General features: G+C 49.8%; 2 protein-coding genes across 3 annotated transcripts; both read right to left on the bottom strand.

Moving 5' to 3' along the window:
* Positions 1–6,188: 6,188 nt before the first annotated feature.
* LOC132216309 (kallikrein-7-like) lies at positions 6,189–10,683 on the bottom strand. 2 transcript variants are annotated; one of them, XM_059665476.1, is made up of 5 exons: positions 10,557–10,683; positions 9,935–10,100; positions 9,502–9,749; positions 8,526–8,665; positions 6,189–6,407 (listed from the first exon to the last, which is right to left on the bottom strand). In XM_059665476.1, the coding sequence occupies exons 1-5, from the start codon at positions 10,627–10,629 to the stop codon at positions 6,252–6,254; spliced, it is 783 nt and encodes a 260-aa protein (XP_059521459.1). In that variant the 5' UTR covers positions 10,630–10,683; the 3' UTR covers positions 6,189–6,251. The 2 variants fall into 2 exon arrangements, with proteins under 2 accessions (XP_059521459.1, XP_059521460.1); XM_059665477.1 differs by having other exon boundaries at positions 8,526–8,662.
* Positions 10,684–15,744: 5,061 nt separating this feature from the next.
* Positions 15,745–26,088, bottom strand: LOC132217270 (kallikrein-7-like). The gene is made up of 6 exons (XM_059667359.1): positions 26,048–26,088; positions 20,119–20,246; positions 19,499–19,664; positions 19,058–19,305; positions 18,056–18,195; positions 15,745–15,971 (listed from the first exon to the last, which is right to left on the bottom strand). Exons 1-6 carry the CDS (start codon positions 26,086–26,088, stop codon positions 15,816–15,818), a joined length of 879 nt encoding a protein of 292 aa, XP_059523342.1. The 3' UTR covers positions 15,745–15,815.
* Between the last annotated feature and the right edge of the window lie 657 nt (positions 26,089–26,745).

The raw sequence follows: 26,745 nt of genomic DNA, 5'->3' as shown, positions 1-26,745 counted from the left end.
ATTACTGCTACCTTTATTCTGCACTATAGCTGTCTTCTGACTTTTGTCACTCTTTCACATTGAATTGCCTTTGAATCGCTTTCATTACAATGATGGTGGGATGAATTTCTTTGAATTTTCATCTTGCTCATTGTATTCATTCCTGAAGTATCTACTGAGCATTGACTCTGAGCCAGAATGTGTTCTGGCCTCTGAGGGCACACATTCCACAAAACAGTGAAATTCCGACACAAAGCCCCACATTCCAGTGGGTGGAGACCTTAAGTAAGGAAATAAGAACTTCACATTTATAGGCTGTTGTTTTTTATGTGGCAGTGAGTGCTATGGAGAAAATAATACCAGAGGAGGCCTACGGAATTATTGTTTCCCTTTGATCTCAGCAACCCCTGCAGTTATAATATTGGGAAAGGTGGTTGGAAAGACCCCAGGTGAAGAGGACATTCGAACAAAATCTTGTAGGAGGTGGTAGATGGATTCCTGTAGCTACTTGGGAGCCGTGAGTCCTGGGCAGAGTGACGGGCAGGTGAGAAGAGGAGGAAAACCTAGAATGTTCTAGCAGGGAAGACTTTTTTGTTGGAGCTCAATGAATCAGAGGGACAAGGGTGGAGGATGGGTTCAAAGGCCTCAAGGTTTTGGAAGACACGGGGATTGAGGACAGAGGTAGGACTTTGGCATTTGCATGGAGTAACACAGGAACCATTGTCAGATGACTACTAGACGGCTGATTCCTAACAGTGGAATTGACCCTCACTTCTAACTCACACCCCAAATATGCTTCATTCCTTAGTGTGAGTCCATGTGTTATCTTAATTCAGATCTTTAATCCAATTCTACCTCGGTCCCACAAGTTGACCCATGTGGACGAAAGGGGCCACATGCTGACCTGACAAGCTCAGGGAAGGCCTGCGTGGCAGCCTAGCAGACTCAGAGACCTAAAATAACCACAAAGGATGGTCTGAAATTAAACTTTAACTAAAAGCAGTTATGGTGGGCAGTTATGTCCTAGGCCAGTATCTTCACTGACAAGATCAACTTTGATCCTTACTGAGCCCATTTGCCTTTTGCCTCTAAGATAACATTCCCTTGAAATCTCTGGGTAACTTGTAACTTCCCTTTTTCTGGAGCCCCTGGGGCACAACCAAATGTTCTGGGCTCCAGGACAGATACTACAAATTCCTTCATTATCATGTTAATTGATCCTGCACCCACCTAAGTATGTGTCCATCATTTTACTTTTTATCCAATCCCAGGGGTTTCCCTGCTTTGCTTTATCCCCCCTCCTTAATCCATCACCAATGAATTTCATGTCACCCACCTATGTTCCTCCTTTGATTACAAATGTATAAATACATATGTAACTCCGCCATTCTCCAGAGCACTATCTCAATTCATTGAGGTTCTGCTTCCCGGCATATGTCGACAGTTTGGCTCAAATAAACGCACAAAAATTCTTTACAGGTTTCAGTGGTTTTTTTATGTTAACACCCATCATAGACATTGGTGTCGCCTACCCAGCATGCACTCCTTCTGACACTTGTCAGAACCTTGATTTCGTTTGGACAACCTGCTGTGCTCATGTGACCACAAATGAGCTTTACTGCACCAAGGGGGGGGGGGGGGGATATCTGCTGTCCAGGGATTGGTTTCTAAATAAACATGTGATACAATGTTGGCCAATGAGGAGGGAGAGGAAGACCCCTGGGTTACTTCAGGGAACTGCTCTCCTCTTCCCCAAGTGAGGCAGGAGAAGAGTTCTCCTCAACTCTGTTAGACAGGGTCCCTTCTGGGTGTAAATTCTGGAAAGGAGGCAGCCCTCCGGGAACTGGGCAGGGAAGTGCCCGGCGGATAGAGCCATAGCTATGTGGATGGACAAACGGAGAGAAAGTGATGGTGATGGTCATTATCTTTGAGGAGATTGCTGACCTGGTGAGTTAATGCTCCATGGAGCCCCTTCATCTCATGTCTCCTGCAGGTTTCCATCCTGGTTTAAATTTTCTGTGTTGCTGTTGTTCCCACTGCCAGAGTCTTTTTAGGTAGACCTCGACATCATGTTCAGATCTCATTGCAAGTCTGGAATTGGATCACAAACCATCAATTCCAAATCTAATTCTGAGCTGAATCTCCATGTGGAATCCAAGTTACCCAGCAAACCTTTCCCAGTCTCCAGGGGTAGCTCTTCTTGCCATCTCTGATATTTCATTATAGCACTTAACTCTGAAACGGAATTTTTTGACTGGAACGATTCTTTGTCTCCCGGAATCGAAGAATGAACCCACAGAGAGAAAGTGGTATAGCAAAGGTGGAGGTTTATTGAAGAACATGTCGACTCCCAAGTGGGGAGGGAGAAAGAGTCCCACAGAATGGACTCACACCTGGGGAGGGGGAAAGGTCCCACTGAGTTCCTTTTCCCTGTGGCTTATAAAGGCTGCAGATCCTGGTGCCTTGATATCCCCTCTGATTGGTCACTAGACCCTTAGACTGGTTACTATAGTAACTCCTGGGCTCAAAGGTGGAGGCTCACATGGGACAGGTGAGGTTCTCTCCCCCTCCTTCCTTATTGTTTTCCTATTCCCTTTGGGCTTTCTGCTTCTCCTTCTGGATGAAGGGCTTCCTTCCCCTTATTTTGTAAATATAGGCCTTTTTGTGTTCCCAGCTCCCTCATTCTATGGAAATGTGCCTGTTGCAGCTTTTCAGCTTCCCCTATTCTATGGAAATATACCTTCTGCTTCTCTGCAGCCCTGTGCTTCCTCCATGGTCCCCTTCATTTTAAAAATTTCTAAAATTTCCTAAACCTGTCCTATGTTACCCTTAAAATTCCTGTTTCAACTCTGTATCACGTTTTGTTTTCTATGCATTTGTTCATTGTCTATTTTCCCCACCTCGCATGCTGCTGCAAAAAGATAAGGACTCATAGCCCTAACTGGTTTGGCTCAGTGGACAGAGCATCAGCCTTCGGACTGAAAGTTCCCAGGTTCGATTCTGGCCAAGGGCATGTACCTTGGTTGTGAGCACACCCCCTGTAGGGAGTGTGCAGGAGGCAGCTGATCGATGTTTCTCTCTCATGGATGTTTTTAACTCTCTATCAATCTCCCCTCATCTCTGTGAAAAATCAACAATATTTATATTTTTTTAAAATGCCAACGATATCCTAATCTGATAGCGTTTGCTTTCATTTTTTCTGTGACCTGGGAGATACCGAGACCTCAGTTCTTAGCTTCTTGAAGGAAAGAATTCAATCAAGAGACAACGTGCAGCACAGCAAGCAAAGGATTTGTTGGCCGCAACAAAAGCATAGCCAGGACAGCGACATAAGGAAGGGCTCAACATGGAAGCAGCAAGAGAGCCCAGGCTTGGCTGCTCTGGCGCACTGGGAAGTCAGGGCAAAGGGGGGCTTGGAGACAGGCTCGGGGGGTTAGCCTGCCGCTGCCCGATGCTCCCCTGGTTGCAATTCTCATGGGTGTAAGGTTTAATCTGAGATGTAAGATTTAATCTGACCAAAGCCAATAAATTGACGGAGACAAGCAGGGTAAGAGCGAAAGATCGAGTTTATTGGAAGCTCTCGGGTGAGGTCCCACGGTCTGGGGTTGCAGGCCTGGGGAGTCACACCCACCTATGCCTGGCAGAGATTTTTTATGCTGCTGTTGGACCAATCAGGTTTATCTGAGGTAGCTTGTGGCCGGTGATTTATGAGCGGGAAGTTGGTGCAGCTGTACCCTGGCTATCTTGAGAAGTGTCGGGTGGTTATTTATTGTCCATCAACATAAGAGGATGATCTGGTGGGTCCCAGGATGGCAGCTATTGTCCAGCAGGATGTGGCTCCGGAGTTCTGGGTTGTTTTGTGCAACTCAGCGGGTGGGGTCAGGAAAGACCCTATTTTCCCAGCCCAAGACCTTACAATGGGGACCCTTATAGTTTAGGAGAGTCACGACTGTAGGGGAATTAGATGGGAAAGGGAATGTCTGGGACCTGCTCCCCAGAAGGGAGAGTACTTATCTCCCTCTGGCAGGTGGGAGTCTTTGGGGAGGTCTCAGGGGAGGGTCTCAATAAAATATTCATCAGCTTTCCAGGTGCGCTCTTTCAGGGTCGTGGTCCTCACTTATTGGTCAGTGCCAGGGCAGGGGGTCCTGAGGTAGCCAGAGGATCACTTGTCTGAGTTTTCCTTTTTTTTTTCTGGGCCTGGAACTGAAATACAGCTGAGGCCCAGATGTTATCCCTAGGGAGAAAACTGCTGGACCAGCCATAGGCCGGGGGGCGGGTTATCCTGGGGGTGAGGTCCTTGTTTTCCCAATTTTTCCCCTTTCTAGGCACCTGGGCTGTCTGCCCTGGTGACCTAGTGCCCGGCCTGTTGTCCTTGCTCTGCTCATGTCTGCATAACCTCCTATCACAGCTGGTTGGAGAAGACCCTCAGTCAGCAGGGTCTGTGGTGATTGCCCAGGGAGCCCAGGGAACCAGGAACCTGCTCATCTTGCCAGGCTCTGAGACACATCGGACTCCTCCCTCCTCCCTCCTCTCCTCCGGAGGCCCCCTCCAGGCACATGTTGAGAATAGGAGCCCACCTACCCCCGTTTCCACTCCCACTGTTCTCTCTTCCTCCAAACTCTGGTTCTCACTTGTGGCAGGGCCTCGATGGATTCTGGTGTCCTGCCAGCGCTATCCTTTCTGAAAACCTGCTCCCTCTCTCCTCATTTGTCACCTGTGATGTGCTCAGAACCGCTCTCACATCCCTTTGCACACGTGTGAAGTAGGCATTTCTGTTCTCTGCTCCTCCTCCTCCTCCTTCTTCTTCTTCTTCTTCTTCTTCTTCTTCTTCTTCTTCTTCTTCTTCTTCTTCTTCTTCTTCTCTCTCTCTCTCTCTCTCTCTCTCTCTCTCTCTCTCTCTCTCTCTCTCTCTCTCTCCTCTGAGTGGGGAAAACTGAGGACTGGACAATGTAGAGGAACACGCCACTGTGTCAGTGGGAGCAGGAGGCAGGGTGAGATTCCAAAATCGGTTCCATTTTCCTTCCCTACCTCACTCTGAGAAGGTCTCCATGCCCCAACCTCAGCTCCTCAGAGGTCCCCACCATATTGCTCAGGTTGTAGAGGTGCACGGGCTCAGAAAGTGACATGGAAGGAAGGAGGCACCCAGGACTCTGTCCACAGGCAGTTTGGTACATGCTCTTATTCTGTGACTATTTGTTTTTACACGGTGACGATCGCAGACATATACAACTTTTGTTTCTTTTCTTGCATTTAACATCAGACAGCATACGCATTCTGACGTGACACTAACAGTTTTGCATAATTATTATCCTGAACAGAGTCATCAGTCTCCTGACCTACACCTGTTTCTTGTTGACATAAGCCATGGAATAATTCGGGAGAGGTTCAGCATTTCTACTGTTTTGCTATGACAGCTAATGTTGTGTGGGGCGCAGCTACAGTGTCTGCACAGGTTCAGGCCTTGGACTGAGGAGAGGGCACAGTCCTCTCATGGCCACGTGTAAGTCCCAGCTTGGAGGGCAGGGCCCTTCCAGCACAATTTCAGCCAACAGCTGTAGTTGTGAGTTTGAACCTATGGTCCGAACACGTGGCCCCATGTGCCTGAGTGATGTGGGCTTGATAGAGTTCAGGTGCATGTAGTGGAGTGGGATTGAAACCCACAAGAATGTTTTAAACATCTTGACCACGCCCTTACATTGCCTCCTGGCATCTGCTATAAAATAAAGACACGGCTTGTGGGCGTTGATGCTGTCTCTCTCCACCCGAGAGGGCAGCGTCCCACCGAGACCCAGCTTTCATTCTCTTGTCTGTCTTTTCTAAGCCTCCACTGCTCCCACTCAGGGTCACTGACCCAGGCTGAGCTGGCATGGCACATAAGGCGCCCTGGGGCTGAGTATGCCATGGCCATGCTGGGTCTCCACAATGTTGTGATGAATTCAAACCTTGCCCACGTTTCGGATTGACCAGCATTCCTAGGTCAAAAGCGATGAATGAGATTCCGGACTCACCTTGCCTAACCTTGTGTCATAAAAATTGTTCTCCACTTCCGCTGGAGAACATGGCCGGGGTCTCCCTGCATCTTCACCAGCACCAACGTTTTTGTGTTTTATGTTTAGCTCATAGGTTTTTGCAAATTTTTATTAGAATGTTGTTGACGGTTTCATGTGACTTTGAAAATAATAAAGTCAAATACGGCAGCAAGTCAGGGATGTCTTTATTTCTGGGAAGGCCCTGTTCAGGGCATAGGGATGGAGGATGAAAGCATGGAGAGATTAGGAATTGGCTTTCATGGTTTTATACACCCATTTGCGGTACATGCATAGGCGGGTGTATGTCACTGGCGCAAAGGGCAGGATACAAGGGAAATAGCCGGAGGACACCAGGCCTTGCAGGGAACCTTCGCAAACCAGCGGATTCCCGGAGTCACCCTGGAGGGGAGAGAGCAGATTAGCTTTGATTTCAAAATAACCAGCAATGAGGTCCCACAGACACCAGGCTTATCAGGCCTTTATGCTGCCAGAACACAGCCTACCACCTGGCCACTGGGAAGAGACCCATTGTCCCTGCAGACCAATGGCAGAGCAGGAATGAATGCTATCAAGTTGAGGACCAACCGGGTTTTTGGAAGACATTGGCTTGAGCCCTAGTCAATCACAGCGAGGGGGCGGGGCTTCCAGATGTCAGAGACCCATTTTTTTGTCAAGCCCCTGGGAGAGGAAGTATTACCTCCAGGAAAACCCATACATTGCTTCACCGAGGAATGGGGGACAGGGTAGTCCTTGAACCAGGGGCGGGACCAGTGCCCTAATTTACAGGCTCTAGTGCAAAATAAAGTTCGGACCACCAGGTTCAAATATAGGAAGTTTAAGAAAAGCGAGTGTGTTAAACCAAGTGCGGGACTCTCCCTAGTTTGCGACTCTGTCCCGGCACAGTTTGCAGAAATATGAATCAGGTCCTCAGTGGGGGACCAGGGGGAACCCCCCATTTTTAGGACATTCAACCTTGTCCCATCACTCTCTTCCTAAGACACACCATTTCACCACCCAGAAAGCTAAGAGTGCAGATTTGAGCAAAGATAGTGGGGGTACAAGGAGCAAAAGATTAAAGAGAGGGAGAGAAGGATGGAGAGAAGAGGAAAGGGAAGGATGAAGGAGACAGATAAGCAGAATGTTGGGGGTAGGGAATGAGGCAGAGATGGAGAATATAAAAAAAATTGACAGAGGCCAGAGAGAGAGGCAGAGAGGGTGGGAGAGAGAGGGAAGGAGGGAGGGAGAGAGAGGGAGGGAGGGAGCGAGGGAGAGAGAGAGAGATCACAACACAGAACTTAGAGGGAATCAGAAAATGAAATGAAGTGTGAGGACCTAGTCGGTTTGGCTCACTGAATAGAGCATCGGCCTGCAGACTGAAGGGTCCCAGGTTTGATTCTGGCCGAGGGCACATGCCTGGATTGCAGGCTTGATCCCCAGTGGATGGCGTGCAGGAGCCAGTCAATCAATGATTCTCTGTCATCATTGTTGTTTCTCTCTCTCCCTCCCCCTTCCTCTCTGCAATCAATAAGAATATTAGAAATAAAAAGAAATGAGGTGTGAGGAGAGGTGAGGGGAGATGGTTCTGAGAGTCAGAGAGGAGGCTACGGAGATGAGGAAGGGAGAACAAAGAGGAGGGGCTCCTTCTTTCTTCAGAATTAGAACCAGATACACAGACATGGAAGCAGGGCATGAGCCTCAGGCACATCTCAGTGACTGCAACAAACATTTTATGGCATATTAAAAGTCAAATTTAATATGAAAAAAATCCATGAGGAACCTGCTTTCCAGTTTTGTGTGTGAGTGTGTGGTTTTTTTAAAAAAAAATTCTTTATTTCAGAAAGGAAGGGAGAGGGAGAGAGAGATGGAAACATCATTGATGAGAGAGAATCATTGATTGGCTGCCTCCTGCATGGCCCCAATGGGGTTGAGCCTGCTACCTGGGCATGTGCCCTTGACTGGAATTGAACCTGGGACCCTTCAGTCCGTAGGCCTCTAATGGACCAACTGAGCAAAGCCGGCTAGGGTGGTATTCCAGTTTTAGATAAAGACGGGGTCATTACAGTGCTGTTCTGAATCACATAGAAGCCCGAAGCAAAGGGGAAATGCAGCCATTTATGGTTGCTTTTTTTGTTGAAAATTCTGATGCTTTGCTCATCATGGATTATTTTTTAAATATTTCATGGGAATATGATATTTCCTGGTCACTGAGCTGTTGGTATGCCCTTAAAGCTTGTGCTCATAGCCAGTGCCTCAGTGCCCTCCCCATAGTCCCAGCCCCATTCCCACCCCCCAGTTTCTATCCTTCAGCTTTGTGCCCATCCCCAAGGCCACGGAGGCCCCCGGGGGCTCCCACCCTGACCAGGCAGAGAACTGAGTAGAGAGAGCCAGGAAAGTGTGGCTGGTAAGGTGTGAGGGAAGGCTCAGCACCAGGGTCAGGCCCCCGGACACTGGACGGAGGGGGAGACAGGCCTGGGCTGAGAAGAAGCCGAACCCAGGGCAGGGGAGGAGGGGACTCACTGTGCAGCTGTTTGAGAGCCCGTCGGGGGGAACTGCACAGAGCATGTATTTTTTCAACAGGTTCCGGTAAGACTGCTGGCATTCCTGGTAGGAGATGATGTTGACATTCGAGCACATGAGCTCTGATGGATTTGTTGCTGCTGGAGAAGTTGGGAGGGGGGGGGGGGTTGGACAGTCAGAGGCTGGGTCCTGTGGACCTGTGGTGCTGATGTAAAAGAATGCGGACCCTGGACATGGAAGGAGGAGGAGCTGGGTGACCCAATACGATGGCTATGAAAAGGGTCCTATTTCTTGGACTTCTGGGTCTTTGGAAGGAAGGGACCTGTGTCTGAACACCTGGGTTTGAACGTACTGTGCAAAGTGGCCCCTTATAGCACACCCGCCCTGCTCCAACTCTCAGGGTCCAGGAGTCCAGCTGAACCCAGATCTGGGGTTACCTTCCCTGCGTTTGCTCTGATCTGGAACCCCAGAGGCAGCTAAAGCCAAATGCCCACACTCTACCTCCACCCTCATTCCTAAGGCCAGGTAAGGGGGTTGGACCCCGCACGTTCCAGCTCCACCATCCCTGATGGCAGCTACCAAGGGAGGGACGAGGTGCTGGCTTTGAGGGACACCTCCTGGGTAGAATGGAGCTGGGGACCAGGTCTCCTTTCCTCTGAGGGAGAAGGCGCCTGAAGGCCAAGACTCCTGGGTCTGAGGGTAGAAGCGTCTGGGAGCCTTAACACTTGGCTCTGTGTGAGGTGGTGACTGGGGTTCTAAACTCCTGGGTCTACGGATGGAGGCCTGGGGGGAGGTATGTCTAAAGGTCAGGCTTCCTGATCTGATGGTGCTGTCTGGTGGTCTGGTTTCCTGGGTGTGAGAAAGGAGGTGTTTGAGGGTTGGAGTGTCTGGAACCTTGGGTGTGTACCCTATGTCTGCGGCCTGAGGAAGAAGGGAGCTGGGACCTTGGTGACTGGGGTCGCAGGGGCAGCCTCACCTGCATGCCCGGTGGTGACGCCCCAGCCAGACACAGTACAGCTTGTCCCAGGGTCCTTGCAGCTGGACGGCAGGTCGATGGTGCTCACAGTGGGTGAGAGCGTGGCCGGGCTGCTCAGCTTCACCAGCATGATGTCATGGTTATAATTGCTGTTGTTGTACCGGGGGTGGACGAAGTACTGTGTGGCCCAGATCCGCTGGACATTTCCATCAACCAGAAGATCACTACCCATTTGCACAATATACTCACTTAAAAAAAACAAAGTAACGTTCAGAGGGAGACACTGTGATTGAGAGAAGGGTACATGGACCCAGCGTTAGGAGGATAGAAGGAGAGAGAGAGAGAGAGAGAGAGAGAGAGAGAGAGAGAGAGAGAGACCAAGAGAGAGACCTAGAGAGAGTCATGGAGTGGCGCTTTCTCCCCTGTCCCATACCTCAGGCGGCAATGGGCGACGGTGAGCACCCACTGCTGGTTGAGCAGCACGCCTGCACAATGGAACTCATCGTTGTCATACAGGGCCACCTGCCAGGGATGGGAGCCTCGTGGACATGAAACTCCATTAATGATCCTCTCCCCGGTATCCTGGGCTGGATGGAGACCTGAAAAAAGCGTGGGTAGCGGGCCTCAGGGGAAGGCAGAGGCCACAGTAGATGGATGCCTGAAGACAGCGATGGAGAGAGAGACAGACAGAGAGACGTGGAGAAGGGCAAAGGCAGACACCGAGCCTAGCGCAGAGACAGCTGTAGATGGAGATGGAGAGAGACAGAGGGAGCCTGCTCAGAATTTCAGGGCAGCAGCTGGTCTGGAGGTCACTCCAGCTTCTGATGAGAGAGGCACTGAGGGCGGGAAGAAGCCTGGAGGCCACTCAGAGCCCAGGAGTCTGGAGGGAGCAGGAAGAGAGGGGACACAGCCCAGGGACCGTGTCTCCATGCGAGGAGGCTGCTGCAGGGGAGGGTCCTGACTCAGGGGCTCCTTGGAGAGAGGGGGCCTGGAGAGGGGAGGTGGGGGACTGTGAGGCCCAAGGGCAGGAGCAGGACCCCCAGGCTGGTCCTCACCTTCTTGTCCAGCAGATCCCAGGGCGAAGGACAGCAGTAGGAGCAGCAGGGGCTGGAGCAGGGGACCTGCCATGTGTCCTGTCTGAGCCGCTGTGGCTGCCACAGAGGAAAGGCCGTCTGTGCTGGGGCTGGAAAGGCAGAGAGTTCAGGAACCAGGGCTCCTGGTCTCCAGGTCCTTCCTCTTAGCTCAAACCCAGGAGCCCCCACCTCCCCGCTCAGACCCAAGAGGCCCCAGTCTACACCCACCTGCTCCGTCTAGACCCACAAGTTCAAGCCAGAGACAGCCTTCCACGCAGATGCACCTAATGATCGGGCTGTCTGTTCTCCCCCATTTTAATTCTATGTCCCAAGTTCCTTTAAGGTGAAAGATCCAAAACTCCAAACCTCCAACCCCTCCTTCTCACAACCGGATATTGGGCCTCTACTGCTCTGCCCTGAAGAGCAAGAGCCAGCTGTCCCTCCAGATGCACCTGCCCCACCCCCCATGGGGTTTCCTCTCACCTGCAGGGGTCTGGTCTGGTCTGGTCTTCAGTCTGCGTTGGGATTCAACTGTGTTCAGCCCTGTGCAGAGTGGCCCTCTTATAGCCACCCGCCCCTCTCCAACTCTCAGGGTCCTGGAGTTCAGCGAACCCAGCTCTGGGGTTATCTTACCTGCATTTGCTCTTATCTGGCACCCGGAGGCTGCTAAACCCATATGCCCGCACTCTACCTCCACCCTCATTCCTGAGGCCAGGTCAGGGCTTTGGCTCCAGCATGTCCCAGCTCCCTGGCGGCATCTACGAAGGGTGTGACCAGGAACTAGCCTTGAGGGGCAGGAGCAGGAGTCAAGGATGGACTGTGCCCTGGGTCCTCCTCTGTGGCCACTTTTCTTGCCCTCAGCCCCACTCAGGGGTGGCCTAGACCTTATCCCGTGACTCTGAGCAGCTTGTGGGAACTTGTCAGGCTGAATCCCAGACGTGTCTTTAGGCCTGAACCCAACCCTAATATTGGGGTATGGATCTAAAGGAAGGCTTTCTAACTCCACCTACTAAATATGTCCTGTTTTTCACATATTATACTTTGATTTCTATACATCGTATGAATTTCTAACACAAAAGTCTGAACATTATCTAATGGGACATTTTATTTACTCTGTAAAAAGTCTTAAGGAGCCCCAGCCACTCAGTGAATAACACTTTGGCCAGCAGACCAAAGGGTCCTGTGTTTGATTCTGGTTAAGGGCATATACCTTGTTTGCAGGCTCCTTCCAGCCCGGGCCCTGATCAAGGCTGGTGCAAGAGGTAACGAATCAGTGTGTCTCTCTCACATCGATGTTTCTGTCTTTCCCTCTCTCTTCTACTCTCCCTAAAATTCAATAGAAAAATATCCTTGGGTGAGGATTAACAACAACAATAAAAAAATTAAAAATAAATTTAAAAAATCTTGGACCATTGCTTCCTTAGAATGATTACTCCTACCTTTATTCTACACTATAGCTGTCTTCTGACTTATGTCACTCTTTCACATTGAAGTGCCTTTGAATCGCTTTCATTGCAATGATGGTGGGATGAATTTCTTTGCATTCTCATCTTTGCTCATTGTATTCATTTATGAAGAATCTACTGAGCATTGACTGTGAGCCAGAATCTGTTCTGGCCTCTGAGGGCACAGCTTCCACAAAACTGCAAAATTCAGTCACAAAGCCCCTCATTCATTGGGTGGAGACTTTCAGTAAGGAAATAAGAACTTCACATTTATAGGTTGTTTTTTACGTGGCAGTGAGTGCTATGGAGAAAAATAAGACCAGTGGAGGCCTAGGGGGTTATTGGTTCCCTTGGATGTCAACAACCCCTGCAGTTATAATATTGGGAAAGTTGGTTGGAAAGACCCCATGTATAGAGGACTTTTGAACAAAATCTTGTAAGAGGTGTAGATGGATTCATGTAGCTTCTGGGGAGCAGTGAGTCCTGGGCAGAGCATCGGGCAGGTGAGAAGAGGAGGGAGACCTAGAATGTTCTAGCAGGGAAGACTTTTTTTATTGGAGCTGAATCAATCGGAGGGACAAGGGTGGGGGATGGGTTCAGAGGCCTCATAGGATTAGGAAGACAGGGGGATTGAGGACCAAGGTAGGACTTTGGCATTTGCATTGAGTAACAGAGGAACCATTGTCAGATGACTACTAGACGGCTGATCCCTAACAGTGGAATTGACCCTCACTTCTAACTCAGACCCCCAAATATGCTTCATTCCTCAGTGTGAGTCCATGATGTGTTATCTCAGTTCAGATCTTTAATCCAATTCCACCTGGGTCCCACAAGTTGACCCATCATAGACATTGTTGTTGCCTACCCAGCATGCACTCCTTCTGCCATTTGTCAGGACCTTGATTTCATTTGGACAACCTGCTCTCCTCATTGTGATCACAAATGAGCTTTACTGCACCAAGCAGGGAGGTTCATTTCTGCTGTGTAGGGATTGGTTTATAAATAGACATGTGATACAATGTTGGCCAATGAAGAGGGGAAAACCCCTGGGTTACTTCACGGAACTGCTCTCCTCTTCCCAAAGTGAGACAGAAGAAGAGTTCTTCTTGACTCTGTTAGACAGGGTCCCTTCTGGGTGTAAATTCTGGAAGGGAGGCAGCCCTCCCGGAACTGGGGAGGGAAGTGGCCGGGGGATAGAGCCATAGCTCTGGGGATGGACAAACAGAGAGAAAGTGTTGGTGATGGTCAGTGTCTTGAGGAGGTTGCTGAGCTGGTGAGTTAATGCTCCATGGAGCCCCTTCATCTCATGTCACCTGCAGGTTTCCTTCCTGGTTTAGTTTCTGTGTTGCTGTTGCTCCCACTGCCAGAGTCTTTTTAGGTAGACCTCGACATCATATTCAGATCTCATTGCAAGTCTAGATTTGGATCCCAAACCATCAGTTTCAAATCTAATTCTGAGCTGAATCTCCATGTGGAATCCAAATTAACCAACAAGCTTTTCCCAGTCTCCAGGGGTAGCTCTTCTTGCCATCTCCTTTCATTATAGAACTTAACTCTGAAACAGAATTTTTGGACTGGAACCCAAATTCTTTGTCTCCTGGAATCGAAGAATGAACCCACAGACAGAAAGTGGTATAGCAAAGGTGGAGATTTATTGAAGGTTAAGTAGACTCCCACGTGTGGAGAGAGAAAGAGTCCCACAGAACCGACTCCCATGTGGGAAGGAGGAAAGGGTCCCACTGAGTTCCTTTTCCCTATGGCTTATAAAGGTTGCAGATCCTGGTTCCTTGATATCCCCTCTGATTGGTCACTATTCCTTTAGACTGGTTACTATAGTAACTCCTGGGCTCAAAGGTTGAGTCTCAAATGGGAAAAGTGAGGTTCTCCCACCCCCCGCCGCCCCCACCTTTCTTCCTTATTGTTTTCCTATTCTCTTTGGGCTTTCTTGTTCTCAGTCTGGATGAAGGGCTTCCTTCTCTTTATTTTGTAAATGTAGACCTTTTTCTGTTCCCAGCTCCCTCATTCTATGGAAAGATACCTTCTGCTTCTCTGCAGCCCTGTGCTTCCTCCATGGTCCCCTTCATTTTAAAAATTTCCTAAACCTATCCTATTTTACCCCTAAAATTCCTGTTTCAACTTTGTATCACGTTTTGTTTGCTATGCATTTGTTCATTTTCTATTTCCCCACCTCACATGGGGCTGCATAAAGATAGGGACTCATAGCCCTAACCAGTTTGGCTTAGTGGACAGAGCGTCAGCCTGTGGACTTAAAGTTCCCAGGTTCGACTCCGGTCAAGGGCATGTTCCTTGGTTGTGGGCACATCCCCAGTAGGGAGTGTGCAGGAGGCAGCTAATCCATGTTTCTCTCTAATCGATGTTTCTAACTCTCTCTCTCTCTCTCTCTCTCTCTCTCTCTCTCTCTCTCTCTCTCTCTCATTTTATGAGTGGGGAAAACTGAGGGCTGTACAATGTAGAGGAACACGCCACTGTGTCAGTGGGAGCAGGAGGCAGGGTGAGATTCCAAAATCGGTTTCATTTTCCTTTCCTACCTCCCTCTGAGTAGGTCTCCTTGCCCCAACCTCGGCTCCTTAGGGGTCCCCACCCGTATTGTTCAGGTTGTAGAATTGCACGGGCACAGAAAGGGACACGGAAGGAAAGAGGCACCCAGGACTCCGTCCACAGGCAGTTTGGTAGATGCTCTTATTCTGTGACTATTTCATTTTACTCGGTGGCGATTGCATCCATATACGACTTTTGTTTCTTTTTTTGCATTTAACATCAGGCAGCATACACATTCTGATGTGACACTCACAGTTCTGCATAATTATTATCCTGAACAGAGTCATTAGTCTCCTGACCTACATCCGTTTGTTGTAGACATAAGCCATGGAATAATTCGGGAGAGGTTCAGCATTTCCACTGTTTTGCTATGACAGATAATGTTGTGTGGGGTGCAGCTACAGTGTCCGCACAGGTTCAAGCCTTGGACTGAGGAGAGGGCACAGTCCTCTCATGGCCACATGCAAGTCCCTCCCAGCACAATTATAGCCCCAGCTGCAGTTGTGAGTTTGAACCTATGGCCCGAACACGTGGCCCCACGTGCCTGAGTGATGTGGGCTTGATAGAGTTCAGGTGCATGTAGTAGAGTGGGATTGAAACCCATGAGAATGTTGTAACCATCTTGACATGCCCTTACATTGCCTCCTGGCATCTGCTATAAAATAAATACATGGCTTGTGGGCACTGACACTGTCTCTCTCCACCCAAGAGGGCAGCGTCCCACCAAGACCCAGCTTTCATTCTCTTGTCTGTCTTTTCTAAGCCTTTCACTGCCCCCACTCAGGGTCACTGACCCAGGCTGAGCTGGCATGGCACATAAGGCTCCCTGGGGCTGAGTATGCCATGGCCGTGCCGGTTCCCCACAATGTTGTAATGAATTCAAACCTTGCCCACGTTTCAGATTGACCAGAATTTCTAGGTCAAAAGCGATGAATGAGATTCCAGACTCATCTTGCCTTACCTTGTGGGCTCACCTTTTTAACCTTGTGTCATAAAAATTGTTCTCTACTTCTGCTGGATAACACAGCGGGAGGCTGCCCGCATCTTCACCAGCACCGACGTTTTTGTGTTTTATGTTTAGCTCATAGGTTTTTGCAAATTTTTATTAGAATGTTGTTGACGGTTTCATACGACTTTGAAAATGATACAGTCAAATATGGCTGCAAGTCAGGACTGTCTTTATTTCTGGGAAGGCCCTGTTCAGGGCATAGGGACAAAGGATGAAAGGGTGGAGAGATTAGGAATTGGCTTTCATGGTATCATACAGCCATTTGCGGTACATGCATATGCGGGTGTATATCACTGGCTTAAAGGGCGGGATACAAGGGATATAGCCGGCGGACACCAGGCCTTGCAGGGAACCTTCGCAAATCAGCGGATTCCCGGAGTCACCCTGGAGGGGAGAGAGCAGATTAGCTTTGATTTCAAAATAACCAGCAATGAGGTCCCACAGACACCAGGCTTATCAGGCCTTTATCCCACCAGAACACAGCCTACCACCTGGCCAATGGGAAGAGACTCATTGTCTCTGCGGACCTATGGTGGAGCAGGAATGAATGCTATCAAGGAGAGGACCAACCATGTTTTTGGAAGACATTGGCTTGAGCCCTAGTCAATCACAGGGAGAGGGTGGGACTTCAAGGAATCAGAGCCCCATTTATTTGTCAAGCCCCTGGGAGAGGAAGTATTACCTCCAGGGAATCCTATACATTGCCTTCCCCAGGGATGGGGGACAGGGTAGTCCTGGAAACCAGAGGCGGGACCAATGCCCTAATTTACAGGCTCTAGTGCAAAATAAAAGTTCAGATCACTAGGTTCAAATATAGGAAGTTTAAGAAAATCGAGTGCGTTAAACCAAGTGCGGGACTGTCCCTAGTTTGCGACTCTGTGTCCCTGCGCAGTTTGCAGAATTATGAATCAGGTCCTCAGTGGGGGACCAGAGGGAACCCCCCATTTTTTAGGACATTCAACCTTGTCCCATCACCTCTCTTCCTAAAACACACCATTTCACCACCCCTGAAAGCTTAGAGTGCAGATGTCAGCAAGATAGTGGGGGTACAAAGAGGCAAAGGATGAAAGAGAGAGAGAGAAGGATGGAGGGAAGAAGAAAGGGAAGGATGAAGGAGACAGAGAAGCAGAAAGTTTGGGGTAAGGAATGAGGCAGAGATGGAGAAAGTTAAAAAAAATTGACAGAGGCTGGAGAGAGGAAGACAGGGAGGGAGGGAGGGAGGGGGAGGAAGGAGGGAGGAAGGGAGGGAGGGAGGGGGAGAGAGATAGAGATCACAAGACCGAACACAGAGGGAACCAGAAAATGAAATGAGGTGTGAGGACCTAGCTGGTTTGACTCAGTGAATAGAGCATCAGCTTGAGGACTGAAGGGTCCAAGGTTAGATTCCAGTCAAGGGGACATGCCTGGGTTGCAAGCTTGATCCCCAGTGCTGGGCGTGCAGGAGGCAGTCAATCAATGATTCTCTGTCATCATTGCTGTTTCTCTCTCTCCCTACCCCTACCTCTCTGCAATAAATAAAAATATTAGAAATAAAAAGAAGTGTGTTGTGAGGAGAGATAAGGGGAGCTGGTTCTGAGAGTCAGAGAGGAGGCTACAGAGATGAGGAAGGGAGAACAAAGAGGAGGGGCTCCTTCTTTCTTCAGAATTAGAACCAGATACACAGACATAGAAGCAGGGCATGAGCCGCAGGCGCATCTCAGTGACTGCAACAAACATTTTAAGGCATATTTTAAAAATCAAATTTAATATGAAAAAAAATCCATGAGGAACCTGCTTTCCAGTTTTTTGTTTTTAATTTTTTCTTTATTTCAGAAAGTAAGGAGAGGGAGAAAGAGATAGAAAGGACAATGAGAGAGAATCATTGATTGGCCGCCTCCTGCACGTCCCCTACTGGGCATTGAGCCTGCTACCTGGGCATGTGCCCTTGACTGGAATCGAACCTGGGACCCTCTTGTCCGAAGTGCTATGCTGGATCCACTGATCCAATCCTGCTAGGGCGGTATTCCAGTTTTAGATAAAGACAGGGTCATTACCGTGCTGTTCTGAATCACATAGAAGCCCAAAGCCAACGGGAAATCCAGCCCATTCTGGTTGCTTTTTTGTTGAAAATTCTGATGCTTTGCTCATCATGGATAATTTTTTTAAAATTTCATGGGAATATGATATTTCCTGGTCACTGAGCTGTTGGTGTGCCCTTAAAGCTTGTGCTTGTAGCCAGTGCCTCAGTGCCCTCCTCATACTCCCAGTCCCATTCCCACCCCCAGTTTCTATCCAAGGCCACACAGGCACCCGTGGGTTCCCACCCTCACCTGGGCAGAGAACTGAGTAGACAGAGCCAGGAAAGTGGGGCTGGTAAGGTGTGAGGGAAGGCTCAGCACCAGGGTCAGGCCCCGGGGCACTGGACGGAGAGGGAGACAGGCCTGGGCTGAGAAGAAGCCGAACCCAGGGCAGGGGAGGAGGGGACTCACTCTGCAGCTGTCTGAGAGCCCGTCCGGGGGAGCCGCACAGAGCATGTATTTTTTCAACAGGTACTGGTAAGACTGCTGGCATTCCTGGTAGGAGATGATGTTGACATTCGAGCACATGAGCTCTGATGGATTTGTTGCTGCTGGAGAAGTTGGGGGGGGGGGGTGGTTGGACAGTCAGAGGCTGGGTCCTGTGAACCTGTGGGTGCTGATATAAAGGAATGGGGACCCTGGACATGGAAGGAGGAGGAGCTGGGTGACCCAATACGATGGTTATGAAAAGGGTCCTATTTCTTGGACTCCCGGGTCTTCGGAAGGTAGGGAACTATGTCTGAACTCCTGGGTTTGAACTTACTGTGCAGAGTGGTCCCTTATAGCACACCCACCCCACTCCAACTCTCAGAGTCCTGGAGTTCAGGTGAACCCAGCTCTGGGGTTACCTTCCCTGCATTTGCTCTGATCTGGAACCTGGAGGCAACTAAAGCCAGATGCCGGCACTCTACCTCCACCCGCATTCGTGAGGCCAGGTCAGGGCGTTGGCGCCCCGCACATTCCAGCTCCAACCTCCCTAGTGGCATCTACCAAGGGAGGGACAAGGTGCTGTCATTGTTGGACGCCTCCTGGGTAGAGGGGTGCCTGGGGAACAGGTCTCCTTTCGTCTGAGGGAGATGGCGCCTGAAGGCCAAGACTCCTGGGTCTGAAGGTGGAAATGGCTGGGAGCCTAAACACTTGGCTCTGGGTGAGGTGGTGGCTGGGGTTCTAAACTCCTGGGGCTGTGGGATGGAGGCCTGGGATCCAAGGACTATGGGACTGGGGGGAGGTATGTCTAAAGGTCAGGCTTCCTGATCTGACGGTGCAGAGCCTAGGGGTCTGGTTTCCTAGGTCTGAGAACGAAAGTGAATGGTGGGGGCGGTGTCTGGAAACTTGGGTGTGTCCACTGTGTCTGCTGCCTGAGGAAGAAGGGAGCTGGGACCTTGGTGACTGGGGTCGCAGCGGCAGCCTCACCTGCATCCGCGGTGGTGAGGCCCCAGCCAGACACAGTACAGCTTGTCCCACGGCCTTTGCAGCTGGACGGCAGGTCGATGGTGCTCACAGTGGGCGAGAGCGTGGCCGGGCTGCGCAGCTTCACCAGCATGATGTCATGATAATAGGTGTCGTTGATATACCAGGGGTGGATGAAGGACTCTGTGGCCCTCATCCTCTCGGCACACCCATCAACTAGAAGATCACTACCCATTTGCACAATATACTCACTTAAAAAAAAAGTAACGATCAGAGGGAGACACTGTGATTAAGAGAAGGTTACATAGGCCCAGAGTAAGGACAACAGAAGGAGAGAGAGAGAGAGAGAGAGAGAGAGAGAGAGAGAGAGAGAGAGAGAGAGAGAGAGAGAGAGAAAAGGACCCAGAAGGGACATGGAGTGGCACTGGCTTCCCCGTCCCATACCTCTGGTGGCAGTGGGCGACAGTGAGCACCCACTGCTGGTTGACCAGCACGCCTGAACATTGGAACTCATTGTTGTCATATAGGGCCACCTGCCAGGGATGGGACCCTCTTGAACATGGAACTCCATTAATGATCCTCTCCCCAGTATCCTGGGCTGGATGGAGACCTGGAAAAAGCATGGGTAGCGGGCCTCAGGGGAAGGCTGAGGCCACAGTAGATGGATGCCTGAAGACAGTGATGGAGAGGGAGACAGACAGAGAGGCATGGAGAAGGGCAGAGGCAAACATGGAGCCCAGGGCAGACACAGCTGCAGACGGAGATGGAGAGAGATGGAGGGAGGTGGCTCAAAAACTCAGGGCAGGAGCTGATTTGGAGGCAGCACCAGCTTCTGATGAGAGAGACACTGAGGGCGGGAAGCAGCCTGGAGGGCACCCAGAGCCTAGGAGTCAGGAGGGAGCAGGAAGAAAGGGGCCCAGCCCAGGGGGCGGGTCTCCGTGGGAGGAAGTTGCTGCAGGGGAGGGTCCTGACTCAGGGGCTCCTTGGAGAGAGGGGGCCTGGAGAGGGGAGGCGGGGGACTGTGAGGCCCAGGGAAAGGTCAGGACTCCCAGGCTGGTCCTCACCTTCTTGTCCAGCAGATCCCAGGGCGAAGGACAGCAGTAGGAGCAGCAGGGGCTGGGTCAGGGGACCTTCCATGTGTCCTGTCTGAGCCTCTGTGGCTGCCACGGAGGAGGGGCCTTCTGTGCTGAGACTGGAAAGACAGAGAGTTCAGGAAGCAGGACTCCTGGTGTCCAGGTCCTTTCCCTTTGCTCAGATCCAGGAGCCCTCCACCTCCCCGCTCAGACACAGAGCCCCAGTATGCACCCACCTCCTCCCTCAGACCCAGGAGCCCAGCCTGTACCCACCTGCTCCCTCTAGACCCACAAGTCCAGGCCAGAGACAGCCTTCCACGCAGATGAACCTAATGATCGGGCTTTCTGTCCCTCCCCATTTTAATTCTATGTCCCAAGTTCCTTTAAGGTAAAAGACCCAAAACTCCAAACCTCTAGCCCCTCCTTCTCACAACCAGATATTGGGCCTCTACTGCTCTGCCCTCAAGAGGAGGAGCGAGCTGTCCGTCCAGATGCACCTGCCCCACCCCCCATGGGATTTCCTCTCACCTGCAGGGGTCTGGTCTGGTCTGGTCTGGTCTTCAGTCTGCGTTGGGATTCAACCGTGCCCAGCCCTGTGCAGAGTGGCCCTCTTATAGCCACCCGCCCCTCTCCAACTCTCAGGGTCCTGGAGTTCAGCGAACCCAGCTCTGGGGTTACCTTACCTGCATTTGCTCTTATCTGGCACCCGGAGGCTGCTAAACCCATATGCCCGCACTCTCCTCCACCCTCATTCCTGAGGCCAGGTCAGGGCCTTGGCTCCAGCATGTCCCAGCTCCCTGGTGGCATCTACGAAGGGTGTGACCAGGAACTAGCCTTGAGGGGCAGGAGCAGGAGTCAAGGATGGACTGTGCCCTGGGTCCTCCTCTGTGGCCACTTTTCTTGCCCTCAGCCCCTCTCAGGGGTGGCCTAGACCTTATCCCGTGACTCTGAGCAGCTTGTGGGAACTTGTCAGGCTGAATCCCAGACGTGTCTTTAGGCCTGAACCTAACTATAATATTGGGGTACGAATCTAAAGGAAGGTTTTCCTAACTCCACCTACTAAATATGTACTTTTTTCACTTATTATACTTTGATTTCTGTACATCATCTGAATGTCTAACAAAAAAGTCTGAATATTATAGGACATTTTATTTACTCCAGAAAAAGTCTTAAAGAGCCCTAGCCAGCTCATTAATATGCTTTGTCCAGCAGACCAAATGTCCTGGGTTTGATTGCAGTTAACGGCATGTACTTTGGTCACAGGCTCCTCCCCAGCCTGGGCCCTGATCGGGGCTCGTGCAAGAGGCAACCAATCGATGTGTCTCTCTCACATTGATGTTTCTGTCTTTCCCTCTCTCTTCCACTCTCCCTAAAAACCAATGAAAAAATATCCTTGGGTGAGGATTAACAACAACAACTAAAAGTTAAAAAATAAATTTAAAAAGTCTTGGGCAATTGCTTCTCTTAGAATGATTACTCCTACCATTATTCTACACTATAGCTGTCGTCTGACTTATGTCACTCTTTCACATTGAAGTGCCTTTCAATCGCTTTCTTTACAATGATGGTGGGATGAATTTCTTTGCATTTTCATCTTTCCTCATTGTATTCATTCCTGAAGCATCTACTGCGCATTGACTCTGAGCCAGAATCTGTTCTGGCCTCTGAGGGCACAGATTCCTCAAAACAGCGAAATTCCATCCCTAAGCCCCACATTCCAGTGGGTGGAGACCTTAAGTAAGGAAAGAAGAACTTCACATTCATAGGTTGTTGTTTTTTTAAAAAATATATTTTATTGATTTTTTACAGAGAGGAAGGGAGAGGGACAGAGAGTCAGAAACATTGATCAGCTGCCTCCTGCACACCCCCTACTGGGGTGTGCCCACAACCATGGTACATGCCCTTGAGTGGAATCGAACATGGGACCTTTCAGTCCGCAGGCCGAGGCTCTATCCACTGAGCCAAACTGGTTAGGGCAGGTTCCTGTTTTTTACGTGGCAGTGAGTGCTATAGAGAAAAATAAGACCAGAGGATGCCCAGGAAATTATTGGTTCCCTTTGATCTCACCAACCCCTGCAGTTATAATATTGGGAAAGGTGGTTTGAAAGACCCCAGGTGAAGAGGACATTCGAACAAAATCTTGTAGGAGGTGGTAGATGGATTCCTGTCGCTACTTGGGAGCCGTGAGTCCTGGGCAGAGTGACGGGCAGGTGAGAAGAGGAGGAAAACCTAGAATGTTCTAGCAGGGAAGACTTTTTTGTTGGAGCTGAAAGAATCAGAGGGACAAGGGTGGGGGATTGGTTAAGAGGCCTCAGAGGATTTGGAAGACACAGGGATTGAAGACCGAGGTAGGACTTATCATTTGCATGGAGTAACACAGGAACCATTGTCAGATGACTACTAGACGGCTGATTCCTAAGGGTGGAATTGACCCTCACTTCTAACTCAGACCCCAAATATGTTTCATTCCTTAGTGTGAGCCCATGTGCTATCTCAGTTCAAATCATTAATCCAATTCTACCTCGGTCCCACAAGTTGACCCATCATAGACATTGGTGTTGCCTACCCAGCATGCACTCCTTCTGCCACTTGTCAGAACCTTGATTTCCTTTGGACAACCTGCTGTGCTCATGTGACCACAAATGAACTTTACTGCACCAAGTGGTGGGGGGAGGGGGGCTTAGGCATGGAAGGGGAATGTCTTCTGTCCAGGGATTGGCTTATAAATAAACATGTGATACAATGTTGACCAACGAGGAGGGAGGGGAAGACCCCTGGGTTACTTCAGGGAACTGCTCTCCTCTTCCCCAAGTGAGGCAGGAGAAGAGTTCTCCTCGACTCTGTTAGACAGGGTCCCTTCTGGGTGTAAATTCTGGAAGGGAGGCAGCCCTCCCAGAACTGGGGAGGGAAGTGCCCGGGGGATAGAGCCATAGCTCTGGGGATGGAAAACGGAGACAAAGTGATGGTGATGGGCAGTGTCTTTGATGCAGTTGCTGAGCTGGTGAGTTAATGATCCATGGAGTCCCTTCATCTCATGTCACCTGCAGGTTTCCTTTCTGGTTTAAAGTTTCTGTGTTGTTGTTGTCCCCACTGCCAGAGTCTTTTTAGGTAGACCTCGATGTCATATACAGATTTCACTGCAAGTCTGGAATTGGATCACAAACCATCAATTCCAAATCTAATTCTGAGCTGAATCTCCATGTGGAATCCAAATTAACCAATAAACCTTTCCCTGTCTCCAGGGGTAGCTCTTCTTGCCATCCCTGATATTTCATTATAGCACTTAACGCTGAAACGGAATTTTTGGACTGGAACCCGGATTCTTTGTCTCCCGGAATCGAAGAATGAACCCATGGATAGAAAGCGGTATAGCAAAGGAGAAGATCTATTGAAGAACATGTAGACTCACACATGGGGAGGGGGAAAGGGTCCCACTGAGTTCCTTTTCCCTGTGGCTTATAAAGACTGCAGATCCTGGTGTCTTGATATCCCCTCTGATTGGTCACTAGACCCTTAGACTGGTTACTATAGTAACTCCTGGGCTCAAAGGTGGAGTCTCACATGAGACATGTGAGGTTCTCTCCCCCTTCCTTCCTTATTGTTTTCCTATTCCTTTTGGGCTTTATTCTTCTCCTTCTGGATGAAGGGCTTCCTTCCCTTTATTTTGTAAATGTAGACCTTTTTCTGTTCCCAGCTCCCTCATTCTATGGAAAGATACCTTCTGCTTCTCTGCAGCCCTGTGCTTCCTCCATGGTCCCCTTCATTTTAAAAATTTCTAAATTTCCTAAACCTGTCCTATGTTACCCTAAAATTCCTGTATCAACTCTGTATCATGTTTTGTTTTCTATGCATTTGTTCATTGTCTATTTCCCCCACCTCACATGGGGCTGCAAAAAGATTGGCACTCTTAACCCTAACCAGTTTGGCTCAGTGGATAGAGTGTCTGCCTGCAGACTCAAGGGTCCCAGGTTTGATTCCGGTCAAGGGCATGTACCTTGGTTGTGGACAAATCCCCAGTAGGGAGTGTGCAGGAAGCAGGTGATTGATGTTTCTCTGTCATCGATGTTTCTTACTCTCTATCCCTCTCCCCTCCTCTCTGTGAAAAATCAATAAAATATATATATATTTAAAAATGTCAACAATATCCTAATCAGATAGTGTTTGCTTTCAATTTTTCTGTGACCTGGGAGATGCAGAGACCTCGGTTGTTAGCTTCTTGTAGGAATGAATTCAATCAAGAGACAACGTGCAGCACAGCAAGCAAAGGATTTGTTGGCCGCAGCAAAAGCATAGCCAGGACAGCGAGGTAAGGAAGGGCTCAACATGGAAGCGGCAGGAGAGCCCAGGTTGGGCTGCTCTTGCTCACTGGGAAGTCAGGGCAAAGAGCGGATTGGAGACAGGCTCAGGGGATTAGCCTTCCGCTGCCCGATGCTCCCCTGGTTGCAATTCTCCTGGGCTCCCTTAGAGTTTGGGAGCGTAACGCCTGTAGGGGAAGAAGATGGGAAAGGGAATGTCTGGGGCGTGCTCCCCAGAAGGGAGGGGACTTATCTCCCTCTTGCAGGTGGGAATCATTGGGGAGGACTCAGGGGAGGGTCTCAATAAAATATTCATCAGCTTTCCAGCTGCATTCTTTCAGGGTCGTGGTCTCCACTGATTGGTCAGTGCCTGGGCAGGGGGTCCTGAGGTAGCCATGGCATCACTTGTCTGAGTTTTGCTCTTTGTCTGGGCTGGGATCTGAAATACAGCTGAGGCCTAGATGATATCCGTAGGGAAGAATGCTGCATGACCAGCCATATGCCGGGGGGACAGGGGGTGGGTTATCCTGGGGGTGAGGTCCTTGTTTTCCCAATATTGCCCCTTGCTAGGCACCTGGGCTTTTTGCCCTGGTGACCTTCTTTGCCCAAGCTGTGTTCCTTGCTCTGCTCATGTCTGCCTAACTGCCTATCACAGCTGGTTGGAGAAGACTCTCAGTCAGCAGGGTTGTGGTCATTGCCCAGGGAGCCCAGGGTACCAGGAACCTGCTCATCTTGCCAGGCTCTGAGACACAAGGGACTCCTTCCTCCTCCCTCCTGTCATCCAGAGGCCCCTTCCAGGCACAGGGTGAGAATAGGAGCCCACCTACCTCCGTTACCACTCCCACTGTTCTCTCTTCCTCCAAACTCTGGTGCTCACTTATGGCCTCGATAGATTCTGGTGTCCTGTCTACATGTCAGCGCCATCCTTTCTGAAAACCTGCTCCCTCTCTCCTCCTTTTTCATCTGTGACATGCTCAGAACCGCTCTCACATCCCTTTGCACATGTGTGAAGTAGGCCTTTCTGTTCTCTATTCCTCCTCCTCCTCCTCCTCCTCCTCCTCCTCCTCCTCCTCCTCCTCCTCCTCCTCCTCCTCCTCCTTCTTCTTCTTCTTCTTCTTCTTCTTCTTCTTCTTCTTCTTCTTTTCTTTCTCTCTCTCTCTCTCTCTCTCTCTCTCTCTCTCTCTCTCTCTCTCTCTCTCTCTCTGAAACTGAGGGCTGGAAAATGTAGAGGAACACGCCACTGTGTCAGTGGGAGCAGGTGGCAGGGTGAGATTCCAAAATCAGGTCATTTTCCTTTCCCACCTCCCTCTGTGAAAGTCTCCTCGCCACAACCTTGGCTCCACAGAGGTCCCCACTGTATGGCTCAGGTTGTAGAGGTGCGCGGGCACAGAAAGGGACACGGAAGGAAGGAGGCACCCAGGACTCCGTCCACAGGCAGTTAGGTACATGCTCTTATTCTGTGACTATTTCATTTTACACGGTGACGATCACACACATATATGATTTTTGTTTCTTTTCTTTTTTTTTTTTTGCATTTAACAACAGACAGCATATGCATTCTGACGTGACACTCACAGTTCTGCGTAATTATTATCCTGAACAGAGTCATTAGTCTCCTGGCCTACATCCGTTTGTTGTTGACATAAGCTGCCGGGAGCCAGTCCATGCTTGCTGTTTCAAGGGACCTGGCATATATAGCATACTGTTCTTAATATGTTTGCTCACCTTCTTGGCACTATGTGTTTTAACCAAGGTCTCCTCTCTGAGAAAGGTTGTTTCCCCAGGTAGGGATTTTCCCCTGAAGTTAGGGAGGGAATAAAACCTCTTAACTAAGTGCCAGGTGGGTAATTAATCACTTTAACTACGAACAATCATGCTTAAGCTACATAATCTTTACTCCCTGGAATGGAGATAAGAAACGCCCTAACCTTTGGAATAGAGATTGATAGGATTGGAATCAACTGGTATAAATACAGATGTAACAAGACAGAACTTAGATGAAGATCCTAGAGACAGAACTTAGAAGACAGAACTTAGAAGACAGAACCAAAAAAGACAGAACCTAGGCACAGAACCTACACAGAACATTCTCTAGAGACAGAAGAACTTCTCTGGAGAGAACATGGCAAAAGATCCTGGACTGAACCTGACTACAGAAATTGGCAAGAGAACCTGACTAGAACCTGGTGACTGAACCTGGCTGGAGAACCTGGACAGAACCTGGCTGGAGAACCTAGAGAGGGAACATGGCTACAGAACCTGGCTGGAGAACCTGGAGAACCTAGCAAGAGAACATGGACACAGAACCTGGCTGGAGATCCTA

Source organism: Myotis daubentonii, chromosome 15 (assembly GCF_963259705.1).
Source record: "Myotis daubentonii chromosome 15, mMyoDau2.1, whole genome shotgun sequence".
Classification (NCBI taxonomy): Eukaryota; Metazoa; Chordata; class Mammalia; order Chiroptera; family Vespertilionidae; genus Myotis; species Myotis daubentonii.
This window is presented reverse-complemented; position numbering and strand designations above follow the sequence as displayed.